Here is a 20,418-nt window from a genome sequence, read left to right as displayed (position 1 = left end):
AGAACATATTTCAACCCTGCAGGCGTGACACAAAACGCAGAAATAAAAATATAAATCATGCCTTACCTTTGACGAGCTTCTTCTGTTGGCACTCCAATATGTCCCATAAACATCACAAATGGTCCTTTTGTTCGATTAATTCCGTCGATATATATCCAAAATGTCCATTTATTTGGCGCGTTTGATCCAGAAAAACACCGGTTCCAACTTGCGGAACGTGACTACAAAATATCTCAAAAGGTACCTGTAAACTTTGCCAAAACATTTCAAATTACTTTTGTAATACATTATTATAATACTACAGAAAACCTTGCCCAGGTTACTGTTCACACAAATGCCTCTGTAATTGTTAGGTTCAAATTTGTCTCCGTTCTTAAAGATTGGGTTTATGAGTCCTTGATTCCAGATGTCAGGGAAATAACCTACACTCAGGATCAAATTAAACCGTTTTAAAATAGCCAATTGACATTTTGCGCTAATGAATTTGAGCATCTCATTTAGGATGCCATCAGGTCCGCATGCTCTTTTAAATTTGAGAGCCTGAAGTTTCTTATAGAGCTCCTGGTCAGTAATTGGGGAGTCCAATGGATTTTGATAGGCCTTTATAGCTTTCCATTCAACTTCTAATGAATTTTTGTGTCACTTTGAACTGTGTTGTAGAGTGTTTTAAAATGGGTTGTCCATATGTCACTATTTTGTATCTCTAGTTCCTCTTGTTTTGATTTTTAGATTTTGCCAGAAGTTGTTTGTTTATGGACTCCTCAGCTGCTTGTTGTTGTACTGTGCTTTTTTGGTTATGAGTGTAAATTTCTAGAGTTTTAAAGTCTCACAGTAATGAAGGCGTACTTCACCATTATTTGGGTCTCTGTACTTTTGGTTTGATAGTGTCCTAAGTTCTTTCCTAATAGTTATACAATCGGCTTCAAACCAGTTGTCCTCTGTGGTCTTTTTTGTTATCAATTTCAGTTGTGCTTCTTTTGCCGTTTGCCTGAATATATAGTTGATGTTTTCTACTGCTAGCCTTCTTTACTGTGAGTGGATGTGGTATCCAGAAAGTTATCTAAGAGAGAGTTATCTCCTCTGAGTAATATGGGGATTCTGAGTGGGGATATATATTGCGCAAAGGAACACATTTTTTTTCTGTCAGTACAAATACATTTTTCAGTTTGATCCAGTTGTGATATTTACCAATTTCGAGGGGATCAATTCGATTTTGTAGTCGGATTTGCACCAAATGATCAATCTCTGCCTCTATTGACAGAGCTGTGTTTCTATGACGACTCAATTACCTTGTATCCTGTGGGACAGTAAGTGACAATGTCTGCTTTACACCATGTCTCCTGCAGAACGATGACGTCAACATCTTAAAAATATTTTTGGAACTCCAATGCTAAACTCTTCAGTCCAAAGGTTGATGAGTTTAGGCCCTGAATGTTCCACATGTTAACTGATAGCGATTTCATGTTGCAAAAAGAAAGAATAGCACAGTCAGAAATACAGTAACTACTAAGTTGTTAAGAATGTGATGAACAGGATAACAGCAAACAGTTGCTGTATATATATATATATACACCGTGTATATATATACTCATTGAACAAGTAAACTTTTAGTTCAACAGGTGTGTGTGTGTGTGCGTTTAGTGCAGATGTACTGTTTAATCTCACTCAATCCTACAGGGGTCTCTTGTCCTCTGAGGACCTCCGCATAGCTGCGCTGGTCCTGCTGTTGTGCCCGGGGGAGTGGAGGGGGGCCAGGTCTGGGCCGGGGGGCTTCCTGTCTGGTCTGGTAGAGGTGGTGGTCTGGTGCAGGGTAGTAGGCTGGGCCCGGTCCAGTCTGGCTAAGCCGATGGAAGTGGTGATGCTCTGGTGGAGGGTAGGACCTGTGGGGTGTGCTGGGTCTGGTGGGGCGTTGAAGGGGCCTGGGGCTCCTTGGTGGTGCAGTGGTCTGGTAGGGTTCTCTGGGGTGTCCTCTGTCCAGTGCGGCATGGGGTGCTTGTCTACCAAGTGTCACACCCTTTAGAGACTTGGCAAACATTCTTACTGTCTGCTTCCTCAGGTAGGAGTGGTCGTGCAGATGCTCTGGGGTGATTGTTGGGTAGTGAGCAATGTGCATATTCGGGAGTAGTCCACACCCTCTGACGTCAGCGTTAAGTTTCTGAATGGTATGGGAATTAAAGTCTCTGCGGGGTGGCAGAGTGGAGATGGTGATGTGGGAGTTGGGGAACCACTCAAAGGCCCTCTCTGCTACTCTGTTGACCAGGCTGCCTACTCTCTCCTGCTCCTCTCGCAGGTTGTTGGTGCCGGTGTGAATAATAATGTGGCCTGGTGTGCCAAAGTCAGGCTGGGACCAGATGTGGAGTGCATCCTGTGTTTTTGGGCACCATATTTTGGACACCTTATGGTGCGGGAAGAGTTTGGCCACCTCAGTGGGTTTTACCAGAGTAGTGGGTTTACGGTGTGGGGCTTGGAAACAGGGTCTGTGTACGTGGTGGGGGGGGTGTCAGGGGGGCCCAGAAAGCTTCTCTCTGTAGTTGGTGTCCCCTCTTCCTTGTTGACTGGGGGTGTGAGTAAAGGGTGGTTGGTATGGGAAGGGGTTGTGGATGAGAGTGGGTCAGTGGGGGTGCAGCTTCTCTCTGGGTGTCACGGCCATCAAAAGAAGTGGACCAAAGTACAGCGTGGTGAGCGTACAGTTTATTCTATTTTAAAATGTCGCCAACAAAACAACTAACGAAAGAAACAACCGTGAAGCTTACAGGGCTAAGTGCCACAAACAAAGATACCCACCCTGAAAGGAAGGAAAAAGGGCTACCTAAGTATGATTCCCAATCAGAGACAACGATAGACAGCTGTCCCTGATTGTGAACCATACCCGGTTCACCATACCCAAAACCATACCCAAAACATAGAAATAAAGAAACCTAGAAAACAAAAAATAGAATGCCCGCCCCACATCACACCCTGACCTAACCAAATAGAGAAATAAAACGGCTCTCTAAGATCAGGGCGTGACACTGGGAGGCTCTACAGTATGTTCTCTATGCTCTAACTCAAATCAAATCAAATTTATTTAAATAGCCCTTCGTACATCAGCTGATATCTCAAAGTGCTGTACAGAAACCCAGCCTAAAACCCCAAACAGCAAGCAATGCAGGTGTAGAAGCACGGTGGCTAGGAAAAACTCCCTAGAAAGGCCAAAACCTAGGAAGAAACCTAGAGAGGAACCAGGCTATGAGGGGTGGCCAGTCCTTTTCTGGCTGTGCCGGGTGGAGATTATAACAGAGCATGGCCAAGATGTTCAAATGTTCATAAATTACCAGCATGGTCAAATAATAATAATCGCAGTAGTTGTCGAGGGTGCAGTTCTCCTGCATGACTTCTCTCATTCTCTCTCTGTCTCTCTCTCTCTACTGAAAACATCAAACTATGACATATTTGAGATTCTTCAAAGTAGCCACCCTTTGCCTTGATGATAGCTTTGCATACTCTTGGCATTCTCTCAACCAGCTTCATGAGGTAGTGATCTGGAATGCGCTGTTAAAAGTTCATTTCTTCTTAATGCGTTTGAGCAAATCAGTTGTGTTTTGACATGGTATGAGTGGTTACAGCAGAAAGCCCTATCTGGTAAAAGACAACATCCATGTTATGACAAGCTCAAATAAGCATAGAGAAACGACAGTCCATCATTACTTTAAGACATGAAGGTCAGTCAATCCAGAACATTTTAAGAACTTTGAAAGTTTCTTCAAGTGCAGTCGCAAAAACCATCGAGCGCTATGATGAAACTGGTTCACATGAGGATCGCCACAGGAAAGGAAGACCCGGAGTTACCTCTGCTACAGAGGATAAGATCCTTAGAGTTACCAGCCTCATAAATTGCAGCCCAAATCAATGCTTCACAGAGTTCAAGTAGCAGACACATCTCAACACGAGCAATGGACATTAGACCAGTGGAAATATGTTCTTCGTCTGATGAGTCCAAATTTGAGATTTTTGGTAGATGCAGAGTAGGTGAACGGATGATCTCCACGTGTGGTTCCCACCGTGAAGCATGGACAAGGAAGTTTGATGGTGTGGGGGTGCTTTGCTGTTTAAGGGCTATTTGACCAGGGAGAGTGATGGATGCTGCATCAGTTGACATGACCTCCACAATCACCCGATCTCAACTCAACTTAGATGGTTTGGAATGAGTTGAACCGCGGAGTGAAGGAAATGTAGCCAACAAGTGCTCAGCATATATGGGAACTCCTTCAAGACTGTTGGAAGAGTATTCCTCATGAAGCTGGTTGAGAGAATGCCATATATATATATATACACACACACAAACACACACACACACACACACACACACACACACACACACACACACACACACACACACATACATACATACATACATACATACATACATACATACATACATATACACACTACCATTCAAAAGTTTGAGGTCACTTAGAAATGCCTTTGTTTTTGTGGGTACTATTTAAAGAAGCTGCCAGTTGAGGACTTGTGAGACATCTGTTTCTCAAACTAGACACTAATGTACTTGTCCTCTTTCTCAGTTGTGCACCGGGGCACCCCACTCCTCTTTCTATTCTGGTTAGAGCCAGTTTGCGCTGTTCTGTGAAGGGAGTAGTACACAGCATTGTATGAGATCTTCAGTTTCTTGGAAATTTCTCGCATGGAGTAGCCTTCATTTCTCAGAACAAGAATAGACTGACGGGTTTCAGAAGAAAGTTATTTGTTGAGCCTGTAATCGAACCCACAAATGATGATGCTCCAGATACTCAACTAGTCTAAATAAGGCCAACTTTATTGCTTCTTTAATCAGGACAACAGTTTTCAGCTGTGCTAACATAATTGCAAAATTATTTTCTAACACAACGTTCCATTGGAACATAGGAGTGATGGTTGCTGATAATGGGCCTCTCTACGTCTATATAACTATTCCATCAAAAATCTGCAGTTTCCAGCTACAATAGGCATTTACAACATTAACAATGTCTACACTGTATTTCTGATCAATTTGATGCTATGGACAAAAAAAAAAAACTTTTCTGTCGCAAACAAGGACATTTCTTAGTGATCTCAAACTTTTGAATGGTAGAGTACATCTGATTAAACATTGAATTTGTCCTTAATCGTATTAGCCCATAGAAACACATTGAATAACAGATTCAAACATGAAAAAATTGTCAAAGATGAAATTAAAAGGAAGTATGTTTTGATAATAAAAAAATTGAAAAGTAATTTATCGAGGAATTACCCGTATACCTCTTGATGTGGAAACGCCCTACTCATCATCGGTTCGTTTGCGGTGGTCGGGTGAGGCGGACAGGGCTTTTGTTCACCTAAGGGCTCTGTTTACCTCGGCTCCCGTGCTGGCCCATCCGGATCCCTATTTGGCATTCATAGTGGAGGTGGACGCGTCCGAGGCTGGGATAGGAGCCGTGCTCTCTCAGGGCTCTTGTACGCCACCGAAGCTCCGCCTCTGTGCCTTCTTCTCGAAGAAGCTCAGCCCGGCGGAGCGAAACTATTACGTGGGGGATCGGGAGCTGTTGGCTGTTGTCAAGGCTTTGAAGGCGTGGAGACATTGGTTGGAGGGGGCTAAACACCCTTTCCTCATCTGGACTGACCACCGCAATCTGGAGTACATCAGGGCAGCGAGGAGACTGAACCCTCGCCAGGCAAGGTGGGCCATGTTTTTCACCCGTTTTGTTTTTTCCTACAGACCAGGTTCCCAAAACGTGAAGGCAAAATGATTTTCTAAAATGATTTTCTACACAACGTTCCACTGTCCCAACTGTATGACACAGAGGAGCGGCCTATGGATCCCACTCCCATACTCCCGGCCTCCTGCCTGATGGTGGCGGTAGTGTGGGAGCTGGACATTGAGCAGGCGTTACCTGCAGAGCCCGATCGCCTCCAGTATCCTGCTGGTCGTCTGTACGTTCCATCTACTGTCCGTGACCGGTTGATCTATTGGGCCCACACGTCAACCTCCTCTGGTCATCCTGCGATCGGTCGGACGGTGCACTGTTTGGTTGGGAAGCACTGGTGGCCTACCTTGGCCAAGGACGTGGGTTTATGTTTCCTCCTGCTCTGTGTGCGCCCAGTGTAAGGCTCCTAGGCACCTGCCCAGAGGGAAACTACCTTGGTCGCACCTGTCAGTGGATCCCCCCCCCCCCCCCCCCACACACAGGGAAACACCACGATCCTGGTCGTTGTGGATCGGTTCTCCTGCTGTCTCCTCCCTCTGAGTAATGGGCAGGTGGGAGAGTGAACCAGGATGTGGGCAAGTTTCTGCGGTCGTATTGCCAGGATCGGCTGGGGGAGTGGGCAGCGTTCGTGCCCTGGGCCGAGATGGCTCAGAACTCGCTCCGCCACTCATCCACTAACCTCTCCCCCTTCCAGTGCGTACTGGGATACCAGCCGGTTCTGGTGCCGTGGCATCAGAGTCAGACCGAGGCTCCTGCAGTGGACGTCTGGTTCAGGCGCATGGAGGAGACATGGGACGCCGCCCATGTTCACCTCCAGCTGGCCGTACTGCGCCAGAAAACCAGCGCAGACCGTCACCACAGTGACCCGAAACCTGCCCCTCCTCCTGCCCTGCCGGAAGCTGGGTCCGCGGTTTGTGGGGCCATTTAAAGTACTGAGGAGAGAGAACAAGGTTTGTTATAGGTTACAGCTCCCCCTGATTACCATATTAACCCCTCGTTCCATGTGTCTCTCCTCAGGCCGGTGGTGGTTGGCTCGCTACAGCAGTCTGAGGTGCGGGAGGTTCCTCCGCCCCCTCGATGGGACTCCGTTCGCTCTATACTGGATTCGAGGCATTGGGCGAGGGGCCTTCAGTACCTCGTGGGGTGGGAGGGGTACGGTCCTTAGGAGAGGTGCTGGGTTCCAGTGGAGGACGTGTTGGACCCTTCAATGATGCGGGAGTTCCACCGTCTCCGTCTGGATCGCCCTGCGCCTCGCCCTCCGGGTCGTCACCAAGGCCGGCGTCGGTGCGCTGCTGGAACCGCGTGTCAAGGGGGGGTACTGTCACGACTTCCGCCGGAGTCGGGTCCTCTCCTTGTTCGGGCGGCCCTCGGCGGTCGGCCTTCTAGCCATCATCGAGCCACTTTTCATTTTCCATGTGTTTTGTCTTGCTTTTCCTCACACCTGGTTTCAATTCCCTCAATTACTTGTTGTATATTTAACCCTCTGTTCCCCCCCATGTCTTTGTGCGGGATTGTTTATTCTAGTGCTTGTGCACGTACCCCGTGAGCTCACGACGGGTTATTTTTGTGCCTATTTATCTTCTTGTTCTGGATGCCGTTGGTTTTGCATAATAAATCTCTGGTTATCACCCAGTTCTGCTCTCCTGTGCCTGACTTCTCTGTCGCCAATTACGCACCCGCTGCAGTCATATTAGTGTGTAGCCCAAACCGCTCTTATGCTACAGACATTTTTTGTGAGAAGACCGATTTTCTGTATGTGTTCTTGTCTGACAAACACCACTGTAGCTCAGCCACCTTCTATCACAGATATGGAAGACCAACCAACATTGGCGTATGCGTTGGATTTAGATGCAGCCTATACAAAAACAGATATCTCTAGCTTAAACAGACTTATATTAGACTTAGATTTAATTTGATGTTACTACGCCTCGATCGCCTCAAACGGATAAATTATTTTTTATACAAAAATATATATAATAATAAATATGCCCAGCTCATGAGGCCCATTGATGATGTGAGGCCTCTTTTGCCTCATGGTATATCCCCCACTGTACATTACCAACAATATAAATAAGATCAAATATAAGATAAATGATCAAATGTGTCAGTACCCTCATATTAAAGTGTTCTTAATCACAGGTCTTCAATCATTGAAGTGGTTTGATGTGTGAGGGACAAAGGCTACCCCGCTTCATTAGAAGCAGTTAAGTATGGAGAAATTAGCTTCTTATCTGAATCTCACTCAACCAGCACACACTGGAGTCTATAATGTATAGCTAATAGCTAATGAAAATACGGAACACTCTGAAAGACCACCACTTTGAGACTGAATCACCTCATTATGCCTCTACTATTCTCTTAAGTGGTTTTTATTCAGTTATTCCAGTTGGTTTACAACTAGAACTGAAAATAATGTATGCGTTTGTCTTTCTGCTGAATATGCGGGTTGTGATATGCATTTCTACTCTCCTAGTGCAGAATCTTGCTGTAATGTAATCTCTTGTTTGCAGAGTCTGATTGTACTACATCCGACTGTAGAATCTTTACTTATGAATATGTTTTTTTTTGCAGAGTCTGATGTGGCAAGTTTTGACGGCAGCGGCTGCTTGCTCTACAGGTTCAGCCCCAACCCAACACCAATTCGAACAGCCAAAGACAGTATCTCTCTGAAGTTCAAAACCCTGCAGAACTCTGGGACACTGATACACACAGAGGGACAACATGATCGCAGCCTCACGCTGGAGTTGCACAAAGGAACACTTTTACTCCACCTCAGAAAAGGTACAGTACTAATCACAGTACCATCCCATAATCTCCTACAGCGTCTACTCTACTTTTTATGCGATGTATGGTTTTCACAGTTAGGCACGTGTTTAGTGCCGACTCAGCGGTTTCAGGAGATTAGCGTACTGTAGTAAATACGATACATTGACTACTTAGTACGTACAGCACAGCAGAGCCGGAAAAGAAAGTTTGAAGTGGGGCTGAACTTCAAGTGGGTACTGTGTTGTCTGGGAGCCAGCTTGTCGAAGGCATCGACATATGCTACACCTCTTAGCAGGACCATCTGTCTATTGCATACTACACCTCCCAGCTTGCCCTCCTCCTGGCCCTCCTCCCAGCCTTGCTCAGCCTAGCGCTCCACTAGAATAGAAGGAGGGCAGGAGAGACACCTCTATCTCTGTCTCTACAGGGAGGTTAGTGCTTAGTGCAGATCTACTTTACTAAAATTTTACGGAGCGTACAAGACACACACACACGCACACACAGAGCACATGGAGCACACAGAGCACATGCATGCAAGCACGCACACTGTAGTGCAGATGTACTGTCAGCACATTAAGCATGTCTAATACTCTGTTGGCCTACATAGGATTGTTGAGACAGTTAAGATAATTTAGGGGCATAACAATATACTTACTGAATTATGTAGGTCAGGATACCTTGTTGCTGGATATGGTAGTTTGCTGTATACTGTAGTTGGTTAGGATATCTAATCCCAAAACCCAATAAAGGGTCTTTATAATGATGCTCTGTTATTAATTAGTAGTGATAGACCTAAAAATTTAACTGGACAATATTTTTCTGGAAAGACATGATTTTCAAAATAGAAGGATGGGGAAAAGAGAAAGCAAGTGGATCTGTGCCAAAAACAGAATAAAAGGTAAAAACCAATCATCGTATATCAAACTACTTGAGAGGATCAAATTGCCTGCTGGACTAAATCAATCAAAATGGCCATAGGCTACAGTATCTATCATCGTGATTTATTTTTTTCAAATTCCATGTTACAGTGCATTGATGACTGAGGCCTAACTGAAGACGGTTGTGAGGCCACAATCTATTTGAGTGACAAAGATGTTTGAGCATTTCATTTCTGGTGGAAGTAGATACTTACACACCTGGATAGGCAGGCACTCTTGTCTGAGCATAGTGTGGACATTTCAAAAGTCTGTTTGTAGGAGTTTATACCCATTTGTGATTTAACATTTATTTTACCAGGTTTTCCCATTGAGGTCAAAATACCTCCTCCATATATCTCTTCCAACAATTGCTTATAGGCACTCCCTCTAGGCAGTTCTAGGTTGGGTTCACTCTCTAGAACAGGGCAAAGACCGGCCCAGGGGCCGTATGCGGCGACCTGATTCAAAAAGAATTTGCGATTAGTCAAGTTTTGAAAAACGTATTTTGTCATTCAAATTAAAAAACTTTGATTTAACTCCCACCGCTTGTGGGACATTTATTTTGAAGGCCCGTATAAATAACAACTGCACGAGGACAGACAGTGACTGACAGGCTGACGCACACGTCAAAGTTACAAAATGGCGGCTAGCTAGAATTTGTGCAAAGGATTTCAAAGAAAAGGAAAGTAGACAATGAATGTAGGGTGTCCCAGAAAGAGTGGACATCAAAACATTTATTTATTGAGGTATCAGGGAAAGCTGTGTGCCTAGTGTGCAAAGAGAGCATCGCTGTCTTGAAAGACTACAACTTGTCAAGACACTTCCAGACGAAGCGTGCAGAGAGATATAGGAATATGTCTTCTGAGCAGGGGGCAAGTGGATCGAAAGAGTTGCTTTCTCAGTTGCAAAAGCAGCAAGGACTTTTCACAAAACTGCATTCAGCAAACAACGGAATTGCGAGCGCTCGCTATGTACCACAAAATTGCTAAACATAGCAAGCCATTCGATGAGGGTGAATTTATTAAAGAATGTTTAATTGACTCTGGAGCAATACTTTGCCCTGACAAGAAAGAGCTGTTTGAAAATGTTTCCCTGTCAAGACTACCATTGACACGGCGTGTTGAGGACATCGCAGAGAACATGGAACAACAGTTGAAAGACCAGGTAAAGGATTTCACCTATTTCTCCTGGGCCCTGGATGAGAGCAGTGATGCACGTGACACGGCGCAGTTGTTGATATTATTACGAGGCATAACCCCAGAGACTTTGACATTACAGAGGAGCTTGCCTCAGTGCAGTCAATGAAATGGGGAAATATTTGTTGGAGGAGGTTAATAAGTGTGTGGCAAAGCTGGAACTGAGTTTTGAAAAGTTATCCAGTGTGACCACTGATAGGTGCCTAACCTTGACAGGAAAAAACATTGGCTTTTTGAAAAGGATACAAAATCAAGTAGCTGAGTTGAACTCAGATCAGAAAATTATTTTCCTGCAATGCATTATTCATCAGGAGGTGCTCTGTAAATGTGTTCTGAAAATAAGCCATGTTGTGGATATAGTCACTAAAGTGATACACTTCATAAGAGCAAAATCTTTAAACCACAGGCAGTTTGTCTCACTGTTTGAAGATCTCCCCTAGCACACAAACACGAGATGGCTGAGTTTGAGGAAGGTGCTTAAAAGGGTGTGGGACCTGAAGTCGGAGATTGCTGAGTTTTTGCAAATGAAAGGAAAATATGTGGATTTCCCTCAACTGCAAGATAAAGAATGGTTGGCTGATTTTGCCTTCTCCGTGGACATCATGGCCCTCATGAATGAACAGAATTCCAAACTACAAGTGAAGGGCCTTTTTGCACATCAGATGTACAGCCTTGTCAAAGCCTCCAAGGGAAATTTACCTGCAACTTGAGCTTATCAATCTTCAGTCTCATACAGTGATTGGAGAACTATTCAAAACAATGTCACTGACGAGGTTCTATGTCATCTCTCGATGACTTTACAAAGATTAGGAGTCATGCTCAGAAGATGTTTGTACTGTTTGGGTCAACCTACGTATGTGAACAGACATGTTCAGTGATGAAATATAAGAAGTCAAGGCACAGATCATCTCTTACTGACTCTCACCTCTCAGCAATCCTGCGCATAGCGACGTCAGAAACTATACCTGACTTCACTGCTCTAGTCAATGCCCATCAGAGACTTCACTCCTCACACTGATTGAGAAGTTTAAATGTAATGTTGAGCTCTCTCTCTTGTGTTTTTGTGCATACCCGTTAACAAGAGTTCGGTCCGTGGTGCTGAATGCACAGCGTACTTTTCCCTCCGTGTAGTTCATTGCATGTTTAATAATGAAAATACCTACCAAAAGGAGAACACCGATGTGGTTTATTTCTGTGCTTGTTAAAAAAAGTAAAATAAGTAGCCTATCTGGACGTGATTTCTAGTAGATATATCTGTCAACACAGTCATACACATGATGTATAATCCTGTAATATGATTCTGGCCCGCGATGGCAAAAAATATATTCTAATGTGGTCCTCCATGGAAAATAATTGCCCAGGCCTGCTCTAGAGCCTAGAGTCTACGTATTGGCTTTTCTGTTCTATCTTAGAGCCCTGCCACCTGCTCGCCCCCCGACACCTCTCCAACAAACTGAATTCAAACTGAATTCCCTCAACAGCAGTTTCATTTCCCCTGCAATCGCTGTTTTCCTCTCCACCCTGTGATTGAATCGAGCTGATTGTCAACGTGCTGACAGTAAAACCGCAGTTCAGCTCTGTCATTTGAAAGGAAAGCTCAGAGGGAGAAAATTAAAACCATCCGTCGTTTATGACGTGACGAGAGATTACATGTTATTCTGCTTATCCTGACATGGACCGGCGCTGACAAAAGCAATGGGTCTCCAACTCAATCAAAGTGCTTGTCTGAAACGCACTCCATCTCCGTATTTGACGTCACTTCACTGTTTTCCTCTTTCCCTCTTGTCATTCATCAGGCTTTTTCGCATTTTTATCCCAATCCTCACCCCTCTCTCCCTCCCCCTCGCTCTCTTTCCAATTTGCTTCTCATGCAGTAATGTGCCATTTGCAGTTGTATCCTTTCTGCCTGCTCTGTCTGTCTCTGCTACTCTTCCTCTCCGTGCCACCCCACCCCTGACATGAATGTAACGTTGTGTCTATTTCGTCCGTGTGCTGCTTCCTCTGCTTGATATCAATGCTGGGTCAAATTGGCACGATCTCTTGAAATACAGCATGATTTCATTTGACACAGGTGCTCTCTTCTGTTCTCTGTCTGTATCTCTCTGTCTGTCTGTCTCTCTCTGGGCCTTGTAGTTTGTAGACTGTGTAATTTAGGTCAGTACCTCTGACTGTGTGTTAGCCCTGAAGCTATGGTGCAAACAGCCATTTTACACGCGTTAAATCCTGAAATGAAACAGTCCCAATACAGGAAAGCATTGAGATTGAGTCCTCTATACAGGATGGTAAAAGTGCCTTGAAAGCATCAGACATCCAATATGCCATTAGTAACTGGAGCATACTGTACCTTTCGTACCCACAACGCTGATGTATGTCACAATATTACAATAACAATGTAGAGGAGACGGAGATGGTTATCTGGGGGATTGTCCTCTCCTCTCTCTACTACTATAACGGGTGTCATTCCCCTGTCAAGACGCTTTCTCTGCACAGTTTCTGTTATCGTGATGGCTAGCTTGAAGTGAAACGCTATAGTTGCCTTGTGGTGTCCCCAAATGGCACCCTATTCCCTATAGTGCACACTGCCCAATGGGCGCTGGTCAAAAGTAGTGCACTATATAATGGATAGGGTGCCATTTGAGACGCGCCGCCCCGTGTTCTTTCTCTTTGAGGTAATCAGTGAGTGCCGTTTGTCAGAGTAGTTTTCACCACAAAGGGCCTTGTCATGGCTGTGTGAGGTAGTGTGAGGAGGGATGGCAGGCCATTCTTTCTCCATCCACTCCTCAGTGGATTGGGAAAGGAGAGATTTACAGTGCTGTAGGGGCACACTGCACTTTAAAGCTGTTACTAAACTGGCGCTGGCAGAAACCCGCATGGAGAACTTGTAGAAAACATGTGCTACTACTATAGTACCAACTTCATCTGCTCTGTGAGTTACATTCAAACGCACGCTCAAACAAACACATGTTCATACTCTACAGCTTCATTGTGAAATTCCATAAACCTCTACATACCAGTTGTTGAGGGAAACAACCAAACCACTCTCGCGCCTTACATCATGCCCATACAGACATCAAAACACTCAAATACAGTATCCATGTACGAGCGCACACATACACACAGTGTCAACGAAGCTCTGGAAAAGGCTTTTCATGAGTCAACACTGTGCAGCCAACATGAACCAAGGCTGCAGTGCTCACATTGAAAAACATAAGCAGTTCCACGACCAAGGCACAGACAGACAGTCACAGGCTGTTTGCAGCCACTTCGCAGCCCGTGCGTGAAAATGAATGAAACGAATGGGCTTGCCAAGATTTATGTCCAGTATCCAAAACCATTCCATTTCCTTTGTAGTTTACATTCATCAAAATGTCGGTTTATATTGTGCCCCACTGGCTCATATTTCATCCCAAATCTTAACTGTCATCTGTAATATTTATTGGATGCAAATATACGAGGGTCATTGTGACCTGCTCCAGTGCATTCTGGATGTGGGGTGGTGATTGTATCCAACAGAGTTACAAATATGTCAACCGTAAATATTGTAAAGATACTGTAAATGTGTAGAGGTATATTAAGGGTTGTTTTGTGAACTAAAATCTAAAAGTGTTTTGCTCTGGCCAATTTAAGGAGTCTTTGGTACATTATTGGACTAGCCTATACTCCAAAATGAAACACATTTGAGTAATCCCCTTTGAGTGTGGACTGCCTTATTATGCATACTGGATAGATTGGTTACCTTAATAAGTTAGCTAAAAAAAATGTCTATCCACCAGTCTGGGACAAAATGTACAGCTCTAGTCAAATTCATTCCACCGAGGGCCGGCAGGTTTTTGCTCCACACTTGTACTTGATTGATTAATTAAGGTCACTAAATTAGTGAGGAACTCCCCTCGCCAGGTTGTCTAGGTCTTAATTGAAAGGAAAAAGCAAAAACCTGCAGAAACTCAACCCTCTGTGGAATGAGTTTGAGATTTCAGATATCCCAAATGAAGCACTGGGTAGCAGCAGGAACAGGGTTGGAGAGCCCATGGCACATGGAGTTTGAGTGGAATTTCACCTGTCGCTTAGCGAGAGCATGCTCCTCAAACAGTGGTTGATGCATGGAGCGAAATAAGTGTTTTTATATTCATTTCTCAGCTGCTCATATATCAAGCACATGCTCCGCTATAAAACCGAAGTAGCCTACCCGGCATCATTGAAAAACAGACCGGGAAAGTGTGCTCCACCCATTCCCTATTCGAGTGCATACAAATGACATGTCATTTTGTTCCCCCCTGCCTCTGTTCTTGCCCATTTGATAGTGAGACTTTCTAAATTTAAACCAATTTGACATATTACTAAAGACAATATTACATTGAGAATAGTCTGAAGGATGAAAATATGTTCACTTGAGGAGAGAACAACCGTGCAGCCCGAGGCAAGGGACACAGTGCAAGCTTTTTTCGTTGTTGTTGTTGATTTTCTCAAATTATCAATAGCCTATAGTCGGATGATGCAGCCCATATATGTTTGGAATTCTAAGGTTTGTGTCAACTAAAGCTGCTAAATATCTCTAAATCTAGTATATATGACCTGTTTCAAATTATCACTTTTATGTTCAACGTAGCCACTATATATGCAAACTCGCTCCGGGAATGGGGAACAATATCCTTTTTACTTTATTCAGCTATGTTAAATTCTATTCTTCTTACTATAAAATCATTTAATATAAAAATAATGGCATGGGACTTATAAGCATATATTGTCAGCTAAATGAACAAGCCTACATCCTATGGCATGGAACATAGCCCGATAACATACAGTAGGCCAACTCATATTTTGTTCATCTGAACAGTGGCGCAACTTTCACTGGGGATGGGGGAACATGTCCCCCCCACATTCTGAAATTGCATTTTTGTCCCCCCAGTTTTATCTTTGGAATGTGATACAAAACGAGGCAACTGTGTGCTTTAGGACCATGCGGATGCCTCCGAGTGGTCGGGTAGGCTGTCTGGAGTGTTTATCCTTCAAAAAAAAATAAGAATTATATCAATGTAATTGTCTGCATAATTTCCAATCCCACATATATGTCACGCCTTGATCTGTTTCACCTGTCCTTGTGATTGTCTCCACCTTCTCCAGATGTTGCTGATTTTCCCAGATTTTCCCAAGTGTATTTATCCCTGTGTTTCCTGTCTCTCTGTGGCAGTTCGTCTTGTATGTTTCCAAGTCAACCAGCATTTTTGCCGTTCTCCTGCTTTTTGCATTCTCCTTTTTCTAGTCCTCCCGGTTTTGACCCTTGCCTGTTTCTGGACTCTGTACCTGCCTGCCTGACCATTCTGCCTGCCTGGACCACGAGCCTGTCTGCCACTCTGTACCTCCTGGACTCTGATCTGGTTTTGACCTTTTTGTCTGTCTACGACCATTCTCCTGCCTATGCCTTTGGATTAATAAACATTGTAAGACTCCAACCATCTGCCTCCTGTGCCTGCATTTGGGTCTCGCCCTTTTGTAAATCTAATCTAGCTCAGTGTCTAGCTCTATATTTTAGTTTATTATTTCCCCTAACCCTACCACCCCTCCCCTAACCCTACTACCCCTCCCCTAATTGGAGTAAATGAATGGATAAACAATTCTTAGGCTTCTACATCCAGCTTATACATACTCTATACATTTTACAGACAGGATATTTTACATTAGTTATCTTGTTTGTTTTTAGTCCCAGCCTTCATCTGGTTTAAACATCTCTAGAGACAATATCTCTCTCATCATTACTCAATGCCTAGGTTTACCTCCAATGTACTCACATCCTACCTTACCTTTGTCTGTACACTATGCCTTGAATCTATGCTATCGTGCCCAGAAACCTGCTCTTTTTACTCTCTGTTCCGAACGTGTTAGATGGCCAGTTCGTATAGCCTTTAGCCGTACCCTTATCCTACTTCTCCTCTGATCCTCTGGCGATGTGGAGGTTAATCCAGGTCCTGCCACCCCCCCAGGTGCTCTCATTTGTTGACTTCTGTAACTGTAAAAGCCTTGGTTTCATGCATGTTAACATTAGAAGCCTACTCCCTAAGTTTGTTTTACTCACTGCTTTAGCACACTCTGCCAACCCAGATGTCTTAGCCGTGTCTGAATCCTGGCTTAGGAAAACCACCAAAAACCCTGAACTCTCCATCGCTAACTATAACGTTTTCCGCCAAGATAGAACTGCCAAAGGGGGCGGTGTTGCAATCTACTGCAAAGATAGCCTGCAGAGTTCTGTATTACTATCTAAGTCTGTACCCAAACAATTTTAGCTTCTACTTCTAAAAATGCACCTTTCCAGAAATAAGTCTCTCACTGTTGCCGCTTGCTGTAGACCTCCCTCTGCCCTCGATACCATATATGAATTGATTGCCCCCCATCTATCTTCTGAGCTCGTGCTACTAGGTGACCTAAACTTGGACATGCTTAACACCCCGGCTATCCTACAATCTAAGCTTGATGCCCTCAATCTCACACACATTATCAATGAACCTATCAGGTACAACCCCAAATCAGTAAACACGGGCACCCTCATAGATGTCATCCTAACTAACTCGCCCTCCAAATACACCTCTGCTGTTTTCAATCAAGATCTCAGTGATCACTGCCTCATTGCCTGCATCTGTAAAGGGTCTGCAACCAAACGACCACCCCTCATCACTGTCAAACGCTCCCTGAAACACTTCTGCGAGCAGGCCTTTCTAATCGACCTGGCCGGGGTATCCTGGAATGACATTGACCTCATCCCGTCAGTAGATGATGCCTGGCTATTCTTTAAAAGTGCCTTCCTCACGATCTTAAGTAAGCATGCCCCTCTCAATAAGCATGCCCCTTTCACTCCAGACCTGTCTGCCCTCATCGAATAGCCCCCGTGATGTGCAACTTTTCAGGGAAGTTAGGAACAAATATACACAGGCAGTTAGAAAAGCTAAGGCAAGCTTTTTCAAACAGAAATTTGCATCCTGTAGTACTAACTCAAAAAAGTTCTGGGACACTGTAAAGTCCATGGAGAATAAGAGCACCTCCTCCCAGCTGCCCACTGCTCTAAGGCTAGGAAACACTGTCACCACCGATAAATCCACTATAATTGAGAATTTCAATAAGCATTTCTCTACGGCTGGCCATGCTTTCCACATGGCTACCCCTACCTCGGTCAACTGCCCGGCACCCTCCACAGCAACTCACCAAAGCCCCCACCATTTCTCCTTTACCCAAATCCAGATAGCTGCTGTTCGGAAAGAGCTGCAAAATCTGGACCCCTACAAATCAGCCTGGCTAGACAATCTGGACCCTCTCTTTCTAAACGTATCTGCCAAAATTGTTGCAACCCCTATTACTAGCCTGTTCTACTCTCTTTCGTATCGTCTGAGATTCCCAAAAATTGCAAAGCTGCCACGGTAATCCCCCTCTTCAAAGGGGGTGACACTCTAGACCCAAACTGCTACAGACCTATATCTATCCTACCCTGTCTTTCTAAGGTCTTTGAAAGCCAAGTTAACAAACAGATTACTGACCATTTCGAATCCCACCATACCTTTTCCGCAATGCAATCTGGTTTCAGAGCTGGTCATGGGTGCACCTCAGCCACGCTCAAGGTTCTAAACAACATCATAACCGCCATTGATAAGAGACATTACTGTGCAGCCGTATTCATCGACCTGGCCAAGGCTTTTGACTCTGTCAATCACAATATTCTTATTGGCAGACTCGAAAGCCTTGGTTTCTCAAATGATTGCCTCGCCTGGTTTACCAACTACTTCTCTGATAGAGTTCAGTGTGTTAAATCGGAGGGCCTGTTGTCTGGACCTCTGACAGTGTCTATGGGTGTGCCACAGGGTTCAATACTCGGGCCGACTCTCTTTCCTGTATACATCAATGATGTTGCTCTTGCTGCTGGTGATTCTCTGATCCACCTCTACGCAGACGACACCATTCTGTATCCTTCTGGCCCCTCCTTGGACACTGTGTTAACCTTTCTGATCTCCCCATCCCGGATCCGGGATCGTGAATACAGACTCAAGCTCATTACCATAACGCAACGTTAACTATTCATGAAAATCGCAAATGAAATGAAATAAATATGCTAGCTCTCAAGCTTAGCCTTTTGTTAACAACACTGTCATTTCAGATTTTCAAAATATGCTTCTCAACCATTGCAAAACAAGCATTTGTGTTACAGTATTGATGGCTAACGTAGCATTTAGCGTAGCATTTAGCATTAGCATTCAGCTGGCAACATTTACACAAAAAAACAGAAAAGCATTCAAATAAAATCATTTACCTTTGAAGAACTTCAGATGTTTTCAATGAGGAGACTCAGATAGCAAATGTTCAGTTTTTCCTGAAAGATTATTTGTTTAGGACAAATCGCTCCGTTTTCTGCGTCACGTTTAGCTATGAAAAAACCCCTGTATCCAGGATTGTGTAAATCTATCAGCAAGCTCATTAGCATAACAGAACGTTAACTATTCATGAAAATCGCAAATGAAATGAAATAAATATGCCATCTCTCAAGCTTAGCCTTTTGTAAACAACACTGTCATCTCAGATTTTCAAAATATGCTTCTCAACCATAGGAAAACAATAATTTGTGTAAAAGTAGCTAGCTAGCGTAGCATTTAGCGTTAGCATTTAGCGTTAGCATTAGCGTTAGCATCCAGCACGCAACATTTCAACAAAAACATAAAAGCCTTCAAATAAAATCATTTACCTTTGAAGAACTTCAGATGTTTTCAATGAGGAGACTCTCAGTTAGATAGCAGATGCTCAGTTTTTCCAAAAAGATTATTTGTGTATTAGAAATAGCTCCGTTTTGTACATCACATTTGGCTACCAAAAAAAAACTAAAATTCAGTCCTCAAAACGCGAACTTTTTTCCAAATTAACTCCATAATATCGACTGAAAACATGGCAAACGTTGTTTAGAATCAATCCTCAAGGTGTTTTTCACATATCTCTTCGATGATATATCGTTCGTGGAAGTGTGCTTTCTCTCCTGAATCCCAGGAGAAAATGCCCGCACCTGAAGATTACGCACAAATTTAGACAAAGGACACCGGGCGGACCCTTGGAAAATGTAGTCTCTTATGGCCAATCTTCCAATGATATGCCTACAAATACGTCACAATGCTGCCGACATCTTGGGGAAACGGCAGAAGGTCTAAGCTTATTCCTGTCGCATTCACAGCCATATAAGGAGACATTAGAAAACAGAGCTTCAGAAATTCTGCTAATTTCCTGTTTAACGTATCATCTTGGTTTCGCCTGTAGAATGAGTTCTGGGGCACTTACAGACAAAATCTTTGCAGATTCTGAAACTTCAGAGTGTTTTATATGCATAGTTTTTAATATGCATAGTCGAGCATCTTTTCGTGACAAAATATCGCGCTTAAAATGGGAACGTTTTTTATCCAAAAATGAAATAGCGCCCCTAGAGATGCAACTGGTTAACTAACCTCCAGACGAGCTTCAATGCCATACAACTCTCCTTCCGTGGCGTCCAACTGCTCTTAAACACAAGTAAAACTAAATGCATGCTATTCAATCGTTCACTGCCCGCACCTGCTCGCCCGTCCAGCATCCCTACTCTGGACGGCTCTGATTTAGAATACGTGGACAACTACAAATAGCTGGGTGTCTGGTTAGACTGTAAACTCTCCAATCCATAATTAAATCTAGAATTGGCTTCCTATATCGCAACAAAGCATCCTTCACTTATACTGCCAAACATACCCTCATAAAACTGACCATCCTACCGATCCTCGATTTTGGTGATGCCATCTATAAAATAGCCTCCGAGCGTCCAGTCTATCA

The 20,418-nt window shown here is 44.0% G+C and overlaps 1 protein-coding gene across 3 annotated transcripts in view; it reads left to right on the top strand.

Moving 5' to 3' along the window:
• Nucleotides 1–20,418, top strand: part of LOC110523906 (contactin-associated protein-like 4) — a 197,274-nt gene that overhangs the window by 78,230 nt on the left and 98,626 nt on the right. For all 3 annotated transcript variants that reach the window (XM_021603043.2, XM_021603042.2, XM_036977628.1), the window contains one exon: nt 8,292–8,501. In XM_021603043.2, the coding sequence (XP_021458718.2) occupies nt 8,292–8,501 (210 nt within the window). The remainder of the gene's footprint in view (nt 1–8,291; nt 8,502–20,418) is intronic.

This window comes from Oncorhynchus mykiss, chromosome 5, assembly GCF_013265735.2.
Source record: "Oncorhynchus mykiss isolate Arlee chromosome 5, USDA_OmykA_1.1, whole genome shotgun sequence".
Classification (NCBI taxonomy): domain Eukaryota; kingdom Metazoa; phylum Chordata; class Actinopteri; order Salmoniformes; family Salmonidae; genus Oncorhynchus; species Oncorhynchus mykiss.
The sequence above is the reverse complement of the archived record's forward strand: the minus strand, read 5'-3'. Positions and strand labels throughout refer to the sequence as shown.